Raw genomic sequence first — 16,569 nt, 5'->3', positions numbered from 1 at the left:
TGCAAATTCTCAGACTCAAAATGTCTCCATTTCTTAGAGCCCTTGCCTGACAATGTGATCCCAGGTTCATTTGTGAGGGTTCAGCGATCCTCTCCTAAAGACCTTTTCCGATCCAGATGCCTCCTGGGGCTGCCCTGCCGAGCTGTCCCCAGACCACAGAGTGGATGGGCTCGTGGCAGCACAAACAGGGATTCTGGGATGGGGATGTGGATGGGAAACCACAAGGGACAGTAGAGATGGGGCCTTTCTGGGTGCTCTCTGGTGGGGCTGCTTGGGAGGAGGCCCAGGGCCAGCACAGGCCCTGCTTGGAGATGTCCAGCTTAGCATGGGAGCTTCAAGCAGTGGACAAATTCTTGGATACTAAACTCCTCTTTCTTTCCTCATGCTTGTTCTCTCAACTCTCTGGGCTCTGGATTTTGCCTACATCATGGCCCTGCCCTGTCTTTTCCTCCATTTCCCCTCCCACCAAAGTCTTGTCACATGTGCAATATGGCTCTAGCTCTCTTAGGCAACACATGCCCTGTTCTACCTAAGGCTCTCGTGCTGTGCTGTACCCTGTTTTATGGGTCTTGTCCACCTTCATCTGGTCCTGGAGGCTGGGAGCCCTCCTAGGCCAGCTCCTTGACAGAGTCTCTGAGGTCCCTACAGATCCCTTCAGAAAAGGGATCTGAGCCTTCTTCCACTGACCTTGTCGTGTATGCTGGGCAAACCAGATGTGGGGCTGAGGTGGGGTTCACTATTGACCTGCCTGACTGAACTGTAAACCTGAAATCTTCCCTCCATTTAGGTCCAAACTTGCTCTTTCTAAAGTGATTTGTGAAGTTGGTGGAGCTGGAAAGGAAAAACATGGAGTCAGACTACAGCGGACCTTTGCCTGAGGCAGCTCTGAATAATCCCTGAAGCTTCTTTTGGTTGTGCCTCTGAGTGTGTGTGTGTGTGTGTGTGTGTGTGTGTGTGTGTGCATGTATCTCTTTACCTGTGTGTTTCCATGTTCATCTGTGGGTTCCCATGCATATCTGTGTAAAATCTTCCTGCATCTCACAAGCTGTGAGGTCACAGGTGGTGATTTAAACCATTTGACCTTCATTTTCCTTGTCTGTATAATGGGGATAATAGTACCTTCCACTAAAAGTGAGTACAGTGGCAAGATGAAAATGCACATAAGCCTCTTAACACAATTTTTAGTATTCCTGTGTTAGGCTATTGTTACTAGATGCCTTATGCAAGTTACTTAGCCTCCCTGTGCCTCAGTTTCCTCATGTGTACATTGGGGATAATACCAGAACCCAGTGTTGTTGGACGGATTAGGGAAGTTGAAATCTGCAAAGTACTTAGCACGGTGCCCTAAGTTTTAGTGATTGTAATGCCTATTATCTTTCCGTGCACGGTTGTGTCTGGGTGAGAATCTCTGAATCTGTGAATGTCTCTGGGCAAGTCTCTCTGCTCATGTGTGTATATATGTATGTGCATATGGTTGTATCTGTGTTTATATGGCCAGGCAGCCCCGGGCCTCCTGTCTCTGGGTGGAGTTTGCTGTTGGCCCAAACCTGGACTCCCTGAGCCAGCCAGGCCGGCGCTAGGGATGGAATTTCCATTAAGAATTAAACAGGACAGTACTGGGAAGCCAGGCAGACAGAGGGGAGGGGGTCAAGGGGGATGATGTTCCAGCTCTGAGTTCCCTTGGGCAGCCTCAATTCTGAACTGCCTTAGACAAGGTCTCTGCCACCTTTGCCTTCGAGTCGCAGGCCTTGCTGGAGCCATGGCCCAGAAAGATGGGCAAGGAGAGAGGAGTTGCCTGCGGTGGCCTCTGTAGGGAGATTTGGAGTTGCTGCAGCCAAGACTGGAGCCATGAGGCGGCCTCCCGGGAATGGAGAGGCGGCCAGCGAGGGTATAGGCGGCTGGGGCCTATGGGGACGACAGGAGGCCAGGAGGCTCGGCTGTGCCGTATGTATCTGGGAAAGTGTGTGTGTGTGTGTGTGTGTGTGTGTGTGTGTGTGTGTGTGTGTGTGTTTGGGAATGCACGGTGGGGGACATTCATAGAGGGAACCTCTAGCAAACCAAGTCTGTTCCTCTCTTCCTTGGAAACCCGGGCACAGAATTTGGTCCTGGAAATAAAAGATTTCTGAGGTTTTTGCCAGTATCTATCATGTTTATGATCTAAGCCTCATTCCATTACTAGCATGCTAAAAAATACCTTCACTTTCCTGGTACTTTTACATTCCTAATCTCATCTCATGTTTTTAACAACCTATGAGCTAGGCAGAATTACTATGATTCCCATTGTAAATATGGGAAAGCTGAGTCTCAGAGAGGTTAAATGACTTGTCCAAGGACACACAGCTAAAAAGTAGTAGAGGCAGGATGCAAAGTCAGGTCTCTTTAAGGAGAAAGTCCAGACTATCTTTATTATACAACCCAATTTACTGGAAACGGACTCAGAGAAAAGATTCTGCAACCTTTGCCCATCTGAGGAAGGCTGTGGCTCCAGTGTTAATGCCCAGCCAGGTGGGCGGCTGGAGCCTAAGTTCTGTCCCCAGGCCTTGAGACAGGCTTGGTTGAGACAGGAACTGAAACCCCTCTCGAGGGCCTGGGGAGTGCAGTCAGGCTGTCCTGGATAGATGCAGGCTGTAGGCGAAGCTGGCTCCTTGGAGTGGCTCGGACACGCAGAGTCTGGGGTCCCCAGAGAGCTGAGGCAGTTGGGTGAATGTCAGGAGCTGCAACATGTCCAGGGTCAGGGTGCAGTGGCCATTGTTAGCCAGGGCCTGAAAAAGGGCACGATGGTGTCAGCATCAAGGAAGAGAAGGCTGAGATGGGACCTTGGAGCAGTCATTGTGTTATGGGGATGGAGCTGGCCTCCTCCTCCTCCTAGAACACGGAGTGCAGGCATATTGACATAGTTTGCACATGAGGGATTTAGGTTAGATGCCAAGGAGGACTTCCTGCCAACTAGAGGGTGCAAGCTTAGGAACAGCGCCCAAGGGAGGCTAGGGTTGACTTACCTTGGTGATCCCCCAGATTGGGTAGAGGCCCTTCTGGCGCCCTTGGATTCATGGCAGAGTGGAGGGGGTTGGATGGAATGACCTTGCAGCTTCCTTCCAGTTCAGGAATGCAACATTCCTGAGCTTTTGGGGAGGAATCAGCCTTCTTTTCTAGATGGGCCATGGGAAACAGAGAAGTCCAGAGGGGAAGTCTGATGTGCCCAAAGTGGGAATGAGTCTCTACAAACACCCTCTGTCATTTTTGGCAGGTCTGTGATCCGGAGGTCGGTGATCTTATACGGGGGACTCGGATTCCTAAGGGAAGCACCTGTGGTGAATAAACCAAGCTCGTTCTGGGCATTTGGGGACTGCTCAAAGTTTGGCGGCTCCCTCCGCGGAGCTTGTGAGCCGCACCCAAACCCCTCCCCGTTTTGTTTCAGCTCTAAGGGAAGCGCTCGCCGCCCCTTCCCTTCCCCTCTCCAGATGTTGGCATGCGGGGCACACGTGGGCACCCCGGTCTGGTGGGCTCCTCCGGGTGCTTCCCAGCCCTGACTCCCACGGGGGCCCCGGGGTGAGCCAGGTCTCTAATCAGGCCTGACCGCGTCCCCATTCCGGCGCTCCCCGCAGACCAGAGTGCGACGTTTCCACTGCCAGGGGGCACCAAAATAGCTTCGCGGCCCGGCGGCGGCGGTGGCTGACGCGGGACAGAGGCTTGGCAGGGGGCGCGCTGTCGTGGAAGGTCCTGGGGCCGCCCGGGGAGTGGGCGGGCTGGGGCCGCGCGGGGCGGGGGCGCAGGGCAGCGGGCGGCCCCTCGGCTGGCCCGGCCTCCGGAGCCCCAGCTGCGCCCTGCCACCGCTGGCCGCCGCGCACACCCGGGTCGCCCGCTCCCTCGGAGTAAGTAGACCCGCTGGGCGGGCTCCGTCGGCGGCCCCGCAGGGTCCGCCAGCCCTAGTCCGGGACAGAGCATGCCTGTGACTATTCGGACAGTAGGTGTAGGAGTGCCAGTTGGAGGGGATGTGTCTGGGCCAACGTGTTAGCCTGTAGAACTTTCTAGCATGTGTCACAGGGTATGAGTATGGGTGAGAAAGTATATCAGGGTGTGTGGGAACTTGTATGTCGGTGGGCCTGGAGTGTGCCCACGGGGGCACGTGTGTGTCTGTGCACAGCCCTGTGTAGATAGACCCTGTCTGCTTTCCTGGAAGTACATTCCTGTGGGGATAGGAAGGCTCCAGATGGGCTGAGAGAGCGCATGTGTGGATGGATGGATGTGTGTGAGTGAGGCAATGAGGACAGAATGAGGATAAAGCATGCTGTCTGGGGGTGCCTGGGTGGCTCAGTTGGTTGAGTGCCCCACTCTTGATCTCAGTTCAAGTCTCGATCTCACGGTTCTGAGACTGGCATTGGACCCCCTGCTGGGCATGCAGCCTGCTTAAAAAAAGGAGTGTTATCTGAACTCAGATTTTTCTAAGGTGACTTGACTTGCCCCCAGCTGGGGTGTCTTCTCTGTGGGTCATTTGGCGGCTTTGGTTTCTCAGGACCGTAGGCAGGGCAGGAGCTCGGAGCCTTTGCCCAACACTGGAAGAGATGGGGCTCTGAGGGATCCCAGCTGGCTGGCCAGGGTGAAGACACGGCTTGGGGAACCCACTGTAATGCCAGAAGAGTCAGGAGGACAATGAGAGGGGGTGAGCAGACCACACGGTCATGCCCACCCACAAACACTCATAGGGCACCCACACCCGCACACTCACAACTGCGCATGCGAACACACATTCCTGCCCACACACGCCGCTGTGCGCCAGTCTTGTATGCCCTTCCACTCAGGACATCCATGCAACACTCACATGCTTTCAACATGCACACCCGTGGACAGTGACATGTATGCAGCAGGCACCTATGTGTGTAGAATGTGCATATGTACACACACACCCCCTGGCTTGCTGCGCTTTCAGCTTCCAGACACCCTTTTTGGGTCCGCTTTAGCTTACATATGTCACCTGGGACAATGGGTCCAAGTAACAGGCCGCCGTAGGGAGTATCTTAAGTCAGAGGCTTTGGCTGTGGGTCCAGGGCAGATGGTAACACGGTCCCTTGGTGGGTTTCTCATGTGATCTAGGACCAATTCTTCCCGTGGAGCCTGGGGCTTAAGGGTCTAGACTTAGAAGCAGCTCTTAACCCTCTTAACAAATGAAAAGGCCGGGCTTGCAGGCTGAGGCACCGCACAGCACCTGTAATTTGCGCCAGGCTCTAGTTGCACTCTGGATTCCCCCTGCTGTAGAAAAGCCCCAGGAACCTTTGTGGCCTGAGGCCAGGGCAGGGGCAGTGAGTGGAGCTGAGCGGATTCCTTCTCTTTGGTTTTAATCAACCCTATTTGAGTGTCTCCCATCTCAGGCTAGGCTGGAAGAGCTACTAGCTTTGACTTTGCTCCTCTCCCTTCCCCCAATGGTTATCTCTTTCCTTGACAATCTTGTTCTCCCTGATCTCCTTTCCCTGGGGATCCTAGGGGACACACTAAACAGTGCTTGGAGGAGTGGGTGACCCAAAATATCAGGTTGTTGTTATTATTGTTATCATGGCTTCTGGACCTCTTCTACCTGGTCATTCTCCTCTAGACAGGCTTCAGTGGGGTGCCCAGACTTATGTGTTCCTTCAGCTGGGAGGTTAGAAAGATGACATTGACCGTCTTCTTACTTAGTGTTTATGGTTTGGTCCAAGGAGTGCCTGAGCTCTCACCCCACCAAGTCTCCTAACATGCACGGGAGAGATGATTTTCAGCCATTTCCTAAGCAGGGTGCGGGGATCTAGTCTCCCCTACCTGACCCTTAGGGATGGTTAAATAAGGGGAGGCTGTGTCCCCCCCACCCCCAGCAGCCTTCTTGCAGAGTGAAGGGGGTGGTGGGGAGGAAGTCTGCATACCTTCCCAAGCCTTACCTTTATAGGAGCCCCAGCCACCTTAGGACTCAGGAAAAGACTGGAAAACCGGAGGACTCATGGTGACTCAATTCTGGCCTCTTTCCTCCCCTGCAGTCCCCACTCCCCCCCCCCCCCCAGCCTCTTAATCAAGTGCATATATCTGTCAATCAGAGCTTAGAGCAACAGTGGGTTATCACAGAGCATCAGGGTAACCCCGGTAAGTTAACAAACTTCCAGTTCAAGGAGGAGAAATCAGACAACAGCCTAATGGTAATAATGACATGTGTAATCATGCATAAAAGCATGATAAAAGGTAATAAAAGCATATTTACTGACTCTCTAGTATATGCTTTGTCTCATTTGCTTTTCACAACAGCTTTTTTAGGCTAATATTCCCACTTTTTTTTTCCTGATAAGGAAATTGAAGCTTATAGTGCTCAAGAGATTTCTACAGGTCTGTGTGACTCCTGAGCTCATGACATAACCTGTGTGTTTCTCTTCTTACTCTGGCTGCTGGGAAGCTCTTAGTCCATCATATTGCTCCATCTTAGTCACTGTGTTAATTGGAACCCTGGCTTTACTTTTCATTTATGCTTTGACACCTTTATAGTATACATTTAAATGTAAACTCCCACATCCTTTGTGATAATCAGGATAAATAAATGAAAAGCCAGCCTTAAGCATTTTATTTGCCTATGAGGATGGGAAGCATGTTGCATAGATTTTTGAGGGGGACAGCTCCAGTTTCAAATATTTCACTTGGTTTTCAAGCCGTGTCTCGATTTTTGGCTTCTGTATCTTTGGACTCAGTTTCGTGACCATGTCTTGGGGCTTTTCTTTTTAGCGGCTCTGGGAGATAATGTCCATCTCTGTGCTGGCTCAGACAATGGGGATTGTTGAGAATGAATTGGGCCATTGATAAATGCCCCTTGCTCTGACTGCCTCAGCTGCCAGCTCCTCCCTGTCTCAAAAGCCTGAGTGTCTAGATGCCCAAAGGAGTTTGACCCCTGCCCTAAGTCTGGCCCTGGCCCCATGGCCACCCCTTCTTCATGTGACCCTGCCTAGGCCCAGGGCTCTGCTGGAAGGTCTGTGTCTCTTGGACTTGAGTTCTGCCTCCCCCGGCATGGACCACATGGTCTCTGATCAGGATGGCTCTTCTGGAACCAGAGCTCAGGATGAGGGGTCTGGGGTCTGGAATGGGGAGGGACATACAAGGGGACTTTTCTGTCTCCTTTTCTGGACCTGTGAGGCCATAGAAAAATGCTCACTTTTTTCTCCTTCCCAATGGGGGGGGGGGTTCTTAAGTCTTCCCAGTGGTTAGGGAGTCCTTTGTCACCTCTTATCTGTAAGAGATGTGGATCACCAGGGGGCCTCTGCATGCCGCACTGAAGGTTGGTAAGACTTCTAACTGATTGATTCCAAGACTGATTATTTTATTCTACCCAAGGCTCCTAATGTTTGGCAAGTGCAGCAGTGGGAGGCAGTGTTTAGCACTAGCGAATGATTGGAAGGATTCTAATGGTGGCCTTTCAAGGCGTTGTTTTGGGATTCTGCTTCTCAGTAAGCATTAATTTACACCTCCCCCCACCCTCCCCACCTGGTGGCTGTTAACCACATTTAAGATTACTCCTCCCGTAAGCATTTGGTTACAAAGTGGGAAGGAGGAGTCCTTGGCCCGAGGCCCCCAGGAAATATCTGGTCCTGGGTGATGTGCTGGTGGCTGGCGCAGGTATGGGGCTTGCTCCTTCCCGGGGAAAATGTCCTCTCAGAAAGGTAAGGCTAAGATTTGATTGTGTCTCTGCTGAGGATTCGGGGTGTTCCCTGGCCTTTAAGCTCAACTAAGTGAGAACAGGTTTAAAATCCAGCAAGAGTGCGTCAGGCCTAGCAGTTGCTGGAGCCACTCATGGTTACTCCCATTTATTTAGTACCTGCTACAGGCCAGCCCAGTGTTAGGTTCTTTGCATCCTTTGTTTCATGGAAGCTCTGGAACAACCCTATGAGACACTGAAGCACAGTGAGGTTAAGAGCTGGCCATGACTCCATTCCAGGTCTGTCTGACGTCGGAGTCGGTAGTCAATGTCCGCCGATGACCCCTCCTGTTCAAAGGCTTTAAAACAGGAAAACCCACCCCTTTGGGCCACCTGGGGAAGGGCTAAGGATCTGACTTCTCTGGCCCCAGGACTTGAACATCATCAGCATCATTGGCCTTTGCAGCCTCAGATGGAGACTGCCGCTTTGTGGGAAGCAGGGGTGGCGTGGAGCCTCCACCCAGACTCTGTGATCCAGCCAGCTCGGTCTCCCTCCCCCAGCTCCAGGGTCCCCTCAGTGCCAAGCTCTGGGGGAGCCCAGGATCCTCTGAGGACGTCTCTGGGCAGACCAGACCCTGTTCGGCATGATGCAGTGTCTGTAGGCATCAGCAATTTGGCCGAGTAACTGCGTAGTGTTCACTTTCTGCTGGGGAAATGGAGGTTTTGTCTTACAACCCAAATATCCTGGGTTTGGAAACCATGTGAAGTGCAGCCTGTGGTCTGGGTGTGTGGGCTGCATTGTGGGCCCATGTGTGGTGCTGGTTTAAAGGACAGAATGATGGACTCAGGCTGCCTCCCTGCCTTTGATAGAGGGTCAGATGAAGGCTGCACATATCAGCAATGTGCAGAGGAAAGAGCATGGGCTTTGCAGTCAGACAGATCTGACTTGGAGCCTCGGTTTCCTAGTCTGTAAAGTGGGGTTCCTCCTTACGCTATGGTGTTGCCAGAACTTGAAAGTTTATTGAAGTGGAGTGTCTGACATAGAATAGGGGAAGCCTGAATGGCATATCCTTCCTTCTTATCCCACTCACCTTCTGGGAAAGAACCCTGGACTGATTGGCTCGACTGACTCCAGCTCGAGCTCAGCCTCTGGGTACACTGAGTTATCTTACTTTCTCTGGGCCTTACTTGCCATGTGTGTAAAACAAGGGAGAACTAATTTCCCTCACTCTGTAGTTTTTGAGGATAATGAAGGCAGGGGGACCTCTCGGAAGATGCAGAAAGGTCACTTACTATTATTCGTTCATTCATGCCTCAAATATTAATTGAGACCCGGTGGTGTGCCAGAATCTTTTCAAGGCACTGGGAATCTGGGAGTGGGGCATAGCCTAGTCTCCCAGCTGCAGTCAGACCATGTGGCTTGTAAACAATGAGGCCTATAAACAAAGAATGGCAGGCCTGTCCCCGGGGACAGGATTACAGCAGATACTGAAGGTATTGGCGCTTCAGAAGAGGAAGTGTTATCTCATATTGGGGCAATCAGAGAGGCCTTCCTAGAGGTGAAAACTCTTGGATCTCCAAGATAACAGGAAGTTTCTAGGAGGATAAGAGGAGGGCATTCTAGTCTGAGAGACCAGCGCATGCTAGTCACAGAAGCATTGTCTAGAGTGGTAAGCTTGGGGGACTGGAGTGCGTGGCATGGGTCATCGATAGTGATGAGAAATGAGGTGAGAGACATTTCAAAGTGCTACTGAATGATGTCAGGCCTTGAAAGCTGTGTTGAGGTGTTTGGATTTTATCATGCCAGTTATGGACAGCCACTAGGCGCTTTAGGCAGTAGGCAGGGGAGGATCATGGATGTGGGCTCACTCATTCATTCAACAAACATAAAAAAAAACAATTTATATGTCACTTTTAATTTTGATATCATATCAAATTAAGGGAAGATTGCAAGACTGGTGAAAAAAAAATCCCTCTCTATCCAAATCCCTTAGCCACTTAGAGGATGCTTCATTTACTTTTTTGTTTTTGTTCTGTCTCTCTCCAATAATATAAAAATTATTTTTATTATTTGTGTATATTTTAGTTGTCTATAATGTATCTTATTGTTGTTTATTATATTCATTGTTTATGGTATATATGTATAGATGAATATATATAAAATATTCATATTTCTGATCAATTTAAGAGGAAGTTAGAGGCATGATACCTGTTCATCCCAAAATACTTCCGTGTGTATTTCCTTAAAAAAAGAAAAGTCTCCTACCACAGTAGGCTTTTTCTTTCTTGCTCCACTCAGGATGCACTCCACAAACTGCATTTTGTTGTCATGTATCCATGGTCTCCTTAAATCCACAGCAATTCCTCTGCTCTGTCTTTCCTGACCTTTATGTTTTTGAATAGTACAGGTCAGTTATTAGGCTGAATATCCCTCCATTTGGACTTATCTGATGGCAGTGCATGGTTAGAGTATGCATTTTGGGCAGGAACACTAGTAAAGTGCGGCTATCATATTCGCAAGCCCAGGATGTGGGGACTGTCCCTGTGCTGGTGATGGAAGCCATCATCACTTGCTTACGGTGATGTTTGCCAGTTTCTCCAGTGTGAAATTACTGTTTTCCCCTTTGTAATTAATAAATAATTTGTGGAGAGATACTTTCAAAGATTATGCAAATATCCTGTTCCTCGTCAAACTTTTACCCACTAATTTTGTCATCACTGACACTTTTGAATGCATAGTTTCTTCTGTTTATTAGTTGGCACTCTACCATTGACAAGATCTTTTCTTTCTCCTTTTCTCTCTCTTTCTCTCCCTCCCTTCTTTCATCACTATGAACTCAACGGATTTTTTAATTTATTCAGTGGGTTCTAACCAATTAATGTATTTTATTTTGATATTCAAATTGCCCCAGATTTGATCAGTGGGAGGCTTTGCAAACCGACTCCCGTTTCTTTGTGCCTTGTCTCCATGATTCTCTGTGCACTTGCTTACTCACTGCTGTCGCAAGAAGTTCTAGGCTTATTTTATTTTTTCTTGCTCTGGACCTGGAATCAGCCATTTCTCCAAGAAGCCCTGGATCCTCTTGGTGGAGAATGGTATTTAGAAACCAAGTTCTGGGGTACCTTGCTTTTGGTGTATCATTTGTTCTCTGCCCTCTGAGCAAACGGAGCTAAGACATGTACATATATGTGCATATTTATTTTTATAATAAAAAGCACAACAGGTTATTTATTATATGTTTTCAGAAAGAAAAAAAACAAGTGAATAAAATAGAGAGTAATAGGGTGAGGGTACTTTAGATTGGGTGATCAGAGAGGGCCTCTTTGAGGAGGTGATATTTAATGAGAGCCTGGATATTGTTTAAATTATCCAGGAAATAATTACAAGGACTTTAATTATGACAGGATGGAAAGGAGGTAGAATCAGGTGACTGGTCAAATGTAGAAAGTGAGGGAGATGGGGCTCCTGGGTGGCTCAGGTCATGATCTCGCAGTCCGTGAGTTCGAGTCCCATGTCAGGCTCTGTGCTGACAGCTCAGAGCCTGGAGCCCGCAGCCTGCTTTGGATTTTGTGTCTCCCTCTCTCTCTGCCCCTCCCCTGTTTGTGCTCTGTTTCTCTCTCTCTGTCTCTCTCTCTCTCTTTCTCTCTCTCTGTGTCTCAAAAGTAAATAAACATCAAAAAAAATTTTTTTTAGAAAAGGAGGGAAACAAAAAAGTCACTCCCAAACTCCCATGTCCAAAAGGGACCCCCAAACTCCACATGTCCAAAACGGAATTTCTGGGTTCTTCCCCTGCACTGTCCTATTCCTGTATGGTCCTTTAGGTCTGTCAGATCTCCTTGAACAGCTGCTTCATCTACGCAGCCACACACGTCAGAGTGTGCCAGCAGTCATCCTCAGCACCTCTGTCCCAGAGCCCGTGTCCAATCTATCACCAAGTCTGGTTGCTGTTCTCTTATAAATATCTCTCAAATTCATCACTTTCGTTCATCTCCACTAGGATCATCTGGTTCAAGGCACCATTTTCATCTTTCTGGAGTACCACAGGGCCCTGCTAACTGGTCTGGCTGTGTCCGTGCTCTATCCAATTTGTTCTCCACACAGCAGCCAGAGTGCCTGTCAAAACACAACTCGTTCATGTCATTTCCCTCCCTAAAAATACTTCAGTTGCTTCCTATTGATCTGCAGTAAATCCTCCCAGGTCTTGTTTGTCCAACCCTACTACCATCTCCCACATCCTTCTACCCAGCAACCCCCCACCCCCTTCTGTCACGCTGGCCTTGTCTGGGTACCTTGGGCTTGTCAGGCTCCCTCCTGCCATTGGTCTTTGCACTTGCTCGTTCCTCTGCTTAGAACTCTCTTCCTTCACCTCTTCACATACTGAATCCCTACTTATCTCTCAGTTCTCAGCTCAGTTATCACTTCCATGACCTCCATGACTAGGTCAAATCACATTTTATAAGGCTTTAAAACACCACGTACCTCCTTCAAAGGTTTATCATAGTTGCAACTTTACATTTATTTACAATTATTACATGATAATGCCTCTTTTTCCGATTTGATGATGAGCTCTGTGAGCGCTGGTGCCATGTCTGGTTTTGCTCATTGCTTTATGCTAGCAGTTAGCATGTTACTGACACATGCCACAAATATTTGTTGGATGGATGAATGAATGAGTGAATGAAGTTTTATCAGCTGAACAACCAGATAGATGATGGTGGCATTCAGTAGAATAAAAATTCTAAGGAAGAAGTAGATGTAGGGAAGAATATAATAATTCATTTTAGGACATATGGCCATTTGAGATGCGTGCCTATCAGCCTTCCCTCCCCCACCCTGCCCGCCAAGATCTTACCATTTTCTGGGCAAACAAAGTAGACCTAGTCAGCAACATTTGGGGGACTGGTGATAGATGACATCTAATTCCTAGATTATTCTAAGGAGCTCCCTGCAGAAGGGATCTAGGTCAGAAGGCATCCCTGAGCTGTGATTTCTCCATCTCTGGTTTGTAGAGGATACAGGAGATCTGAGGGGCCTCGAGGTGGTTCTGACTTGGCTCTATGGCTATAAAACTTATACGAAGGATCTTTACAAACTTATGAAGGATCCTTGGAGGTTGAGAGTTATTTGCATAATACATTACATGGGTCAGGAGCTAACACTCTCCTCCCCACCCCTAAGACTGCCCTAGGCTTAGGTCTACAAGAGAATTCAGACAGGTGTCTTACTAAGCCCAGCAAGCCATCCTTGCAACAAGACCATTAACACTAGGACAGACAGCCTATTCAGTCACAGTGGCTCACTCACGCTTGCATTTCTCACTCATTCAATGATCTATTTTGCCTTCATTCAGTCTTATGCACCCCCCCCCCCCAACACCTACTTGTCCAGACACAAACAAGAATTTATATTGGATTTATGGCAGGACTCCAGGCTGGTGAATCACCTGCATCCCCCTCTTCATCCATCTCTCACATGGTCCTCACAGCCCAGAAGCTCAGGTGAAGAGAGACCATCAGGGTGGGGAGATGTCACTGAGCTGTTTGAGGGCCTATGTGATTACAGGGTGTCATCACGAAGAAAGGGAGACCAGAAGCTGCCACAGTGATTGCTTCTCTTATCTCACTTTCTGCTCTTCTAGTGTCCTGTCCCCTCTTTCTGTGTGATGAGAGTTTAGGAATTAGGCTCCTTGATCAGATAGATGGAATGTGGTAGCTGGGCTCTGCAAAGGTGCTTGGGACTTAGGTCCAAAGAGAAAGAGAAACACAACTTATTGTGAGCTATACCAAGGAAAAGAGGATGCTTTCGTTTTCTTCTTCATTTTCTCCTAGAATTGCACTTTTAACTGGGTAGAATCTGCAAAGAGGCTGGGGGGAATAGGGAGAACAGGATTTTAAAATGTGGCATTAGGAACCAGGCAGTAGACTAATCCTGCCCTCCCCCCCGCCCACCCCCAAGAAGATGCTCCTTCAGTTCTCTTAGGTTCATCATTTACAAAAAAAAAAAAAAAAAAAAAAAACCCAAGAATGTGTGCTGTCCATCTGTTGTGACATGGGACAGGGCTGGAACTGAGCAGACAGGATAATGGCAACCGCATCGGATAAGAGCATCTTAGAAAAATGACCAAAGGTGCCAAAGATCTCAGTTACAGACTTATTCACTCAACCCCTCACTCATCCAGTCAACAATTACCCACCTAGTACCCATTGTGTGCCATGCATTGTTCTAGGCACTGGGAGTACAGCAGTGAGCAAAACACATGCCCTTGTAGAATCTGCTTTCTGGTGTGTGAAGACGGACAGTGAATAGGTTGACATACAGTATGCAAATGATGCTGAGCGCTATGGAGAAATACAAGAAGGGCAAGGAAGTCCCAAAGGTGGGGGAGGGTTTATACATCTATATAGGGTCAAGACATTCTGATAAGTAGATATTTAACCGGAGGTCAGGAGGAAGTGAGAGGGCAAGCTATATGAATATTTGGGGCAAGAGCAGTCAAATGGAGGAGTAAAGGCAAAAGCCCTGACATATGCTTGAGGAAGAGCATGAAGGTCAAGATGCCTGGAATGAAATGAAAATCAGAGGAGTTGAGGTCAGTGCAATAATTTGAGCCAGACCACGAGGCCCTTGTGGGCTATTTGAAGAACGTTGGCTTTGAATCTGGGTGATATGGGTGGACATTTGAAGGTTTTGAGCAGAGAAGTGATATGCTCTGGCTGCTGTGATCACAGATTGTTGGAAGTAGGCAGGAAGGTATGTTAGGGGCCTTTTGTAGTAATGCAGGTGAGAGATGGTGGTGGCCGGGACCAAGGTCCACTTATTTATTTCTCCATCCGTTTCACTTTTTATTGTACCAATGTAACATGGCCTATGTCTGAGGCTTTTCACCACTGTTCATCCATTCCTTTGTCCCTCTGTGATCTGTCCAGCTATCTTCACTACACGTGAAGTCTTTAGAAGTTTTTACTTGTCTTTAAAGTCTTTAACTGCCAGACATAGAGCATTATGCTAGATGCTGGTTGATGTGGGCATATTCTTCTGGGACTTGGGCCCTAACCCGGGAGGCTAGATGCATCCATGGGAGTTTACCTGTCAGTTAGGAAACCAAGTTGGCCCTGGCAAGCCCAGAATGAATAGTGTCAACACTTCAGTATTCTGGGTGCCCTGTGATCTGGGGGGGGGGGGGTCCTAGTTTACTTCCAGGAGGAGGCCAAATTTATGCTGAATCTTGATGTGTAGGGGCATCAAATCTTTTTTTAAATTTTTTTATTACTGTTTATTATTTATCTTTGAGAGAGAGAAAGACCAAGTGTGAACAGGGGAGGGGCAGAGAGAGAAAGAGACACAGAATTTGAAGCAGGTTCCAGGTTTGAGCCATCAGCACAGAGTCTGACGCCAGGCTCAAACTCACGAACCGCGAGATCATGACCTGAGCTGAAGTTGGATGCTTAACTGACTGAGCCACCCAGGCACCCTGATAGCAAATCAGTTCTGAAGAATAGATCTGGAACATGCCTTAAAGCTTGAACATAAAGGATGTACCAGGCAGTATAGGGTGGTAATGCCAAAACAGGTAGGATGGGCTGGAGACAGGGTCTGGGGAGTCATGAGTGCCAGGCTAAGGAGTTCAGACTTAAGAGATAGTGGGGAGACATGACAGGCTTTCAATGAGGTATTATGGGAGCTATGTGTTAACAGATTGGAACTAGCATCAGAGTGACAAAGGTAGGCTGGGGGCTGGGACCCAGCAAGAAAACAATTGCCTTGTGCAAGCCTTCTTAGGCTTATGACCCACAGGGTCCCTGAGGTTGGGGAGACTGTTGGGGTGGCCCCCAGATGTGCAGTGGGCTGGGATGCAATGATGTGGGCGCTCTAATGGCCAACACTAGCAGCAGGTAATGTGAGCAGATGTTACTGGGACAAACTCCAGATGTCTCCTGCAACTGGAAGCTACCTTTGAGCAAAGAACACAGCAGCCTGAGTTCTGGGAAGAGCAATCTGGAGAAGAGTTTGGATCTGGCATCTGGTCATGAATGACTCTTGTAGAAGCTTCTGGGGAGGGGATCATTGGATTACAGGAACATTAGGTTCTGAGTAGAAGCTCATCTAATCCACCCCTCTACTCTTACAGATGGATAATTGGAAGCCCAGAAAGGGCATAACATGTTCAAAACCATGTAGAACACATGCGGCAAGAGAAAGTTCAAGCATCTTATTTGAACTCCTGTTGGAAGAATTACTAGATTGAATTACACATTTATATATCTCTTTCGGTGGAAGAGGAAATTCTAAGAAAAAGAAAATTGTTTTATTCATTTACTTCTCTATCATTCTCTATCATTTAGCTGGGGCCTGATACAGAGCAGATGCTTTGCCCAACTCCATGACCACACTGTCTCCCCTCTTGACCCAGGCCAAAGAAGGTGTTAGACTGGTCTCAGAGTGGGCCACATGTGAGCTTAGGAAGAGCTGCCTGCAGATGGGGGTAGAGCCTGGCTCTGGATCCCTCATATACTCATCTGGCCTGGACCATGGCCATTTCTACCTCACTCATACTCAGAGCTCTTGGCAAAGGCTTCCTGGGGGCCATAGGTGTGAGTGAGTAAAGGGAGCAGCTGCCATGAAAATGACTGCTGAAAGGGTGAGGACACAGGTGTGGGATGGGCCGAGGTGGCCTGTGCCTAACTAAGGCCACTGTAGGAGACAACATCCCTGTCCAGCTGGAGATAGAAAGCATCTCATAGGGGGTCTTGAGCAGCACCCATGTAGACACCTGGAATGCATATATGGGGCTTAAGTCCAGTGCTTGGTGTGGCCTGAGGGTAGGCCCCCCAGGGACCTCACTAGATCCACTTAGTTGTTCCTCTGTTGTCCCAACAAGCTGAAGACCACTTCTTTATGAGCACATCCTGTTCTCTTCCCCACAGCATGAAGA

The 16,569-nt window shown here is 48.7% G+C and overlaps 1 protein-coding gene across 3 annotated transcripts in view; it reads left to right on the top strand.

Moving 5' to 3' along the window:
- The first annotated feature begins 834 nt into the window (after window positions 1–834).
- INSC (INSC spindle orientation adaptor protein) overlaps window positions 835–16,569 on the top strand; it is a 128,660-nt gene continuing 112,925 nt past the window's right edge. The window contains exon 1 of one of the 3 annotated variants that reach the window (XM_053203453.1): window positions 835–1,944. In XM_053203453.1, coding sequence (XP_053059428.1) covers window positions 1,849–1,944 — 96 coding nt within the window. In that variant the 5' untranslated portion in view covers window positions 835–1,848. Of the gene's footprint in view, window positions 1,945–3,445; window positions 3,873–16,569 lie in introns of those variants that run through there. The other 2 variants (XM_015086329.3, XM_015086330.3) reach the window with 2 other exon arrangements.

This window comes from Acinonyx jubatus, chromosome D1 (assembly GCF_027475565.1).
Source record: "Acinonyx jubatus isolate Ajub_Pintada_27869175 chromosome D1, VMU_Ajub_asm_v1.0, whole genome shotgun sequence".
Lineage (NCBI taxonomy): Eukaryota > Metazoa > Chordata > Mammalia > Carnivora > Felidae > Acinonyx > Acinonyx jubatus.
This window is presented reverse-complemented; position numbering and strand designations above follow the sequence as displayed.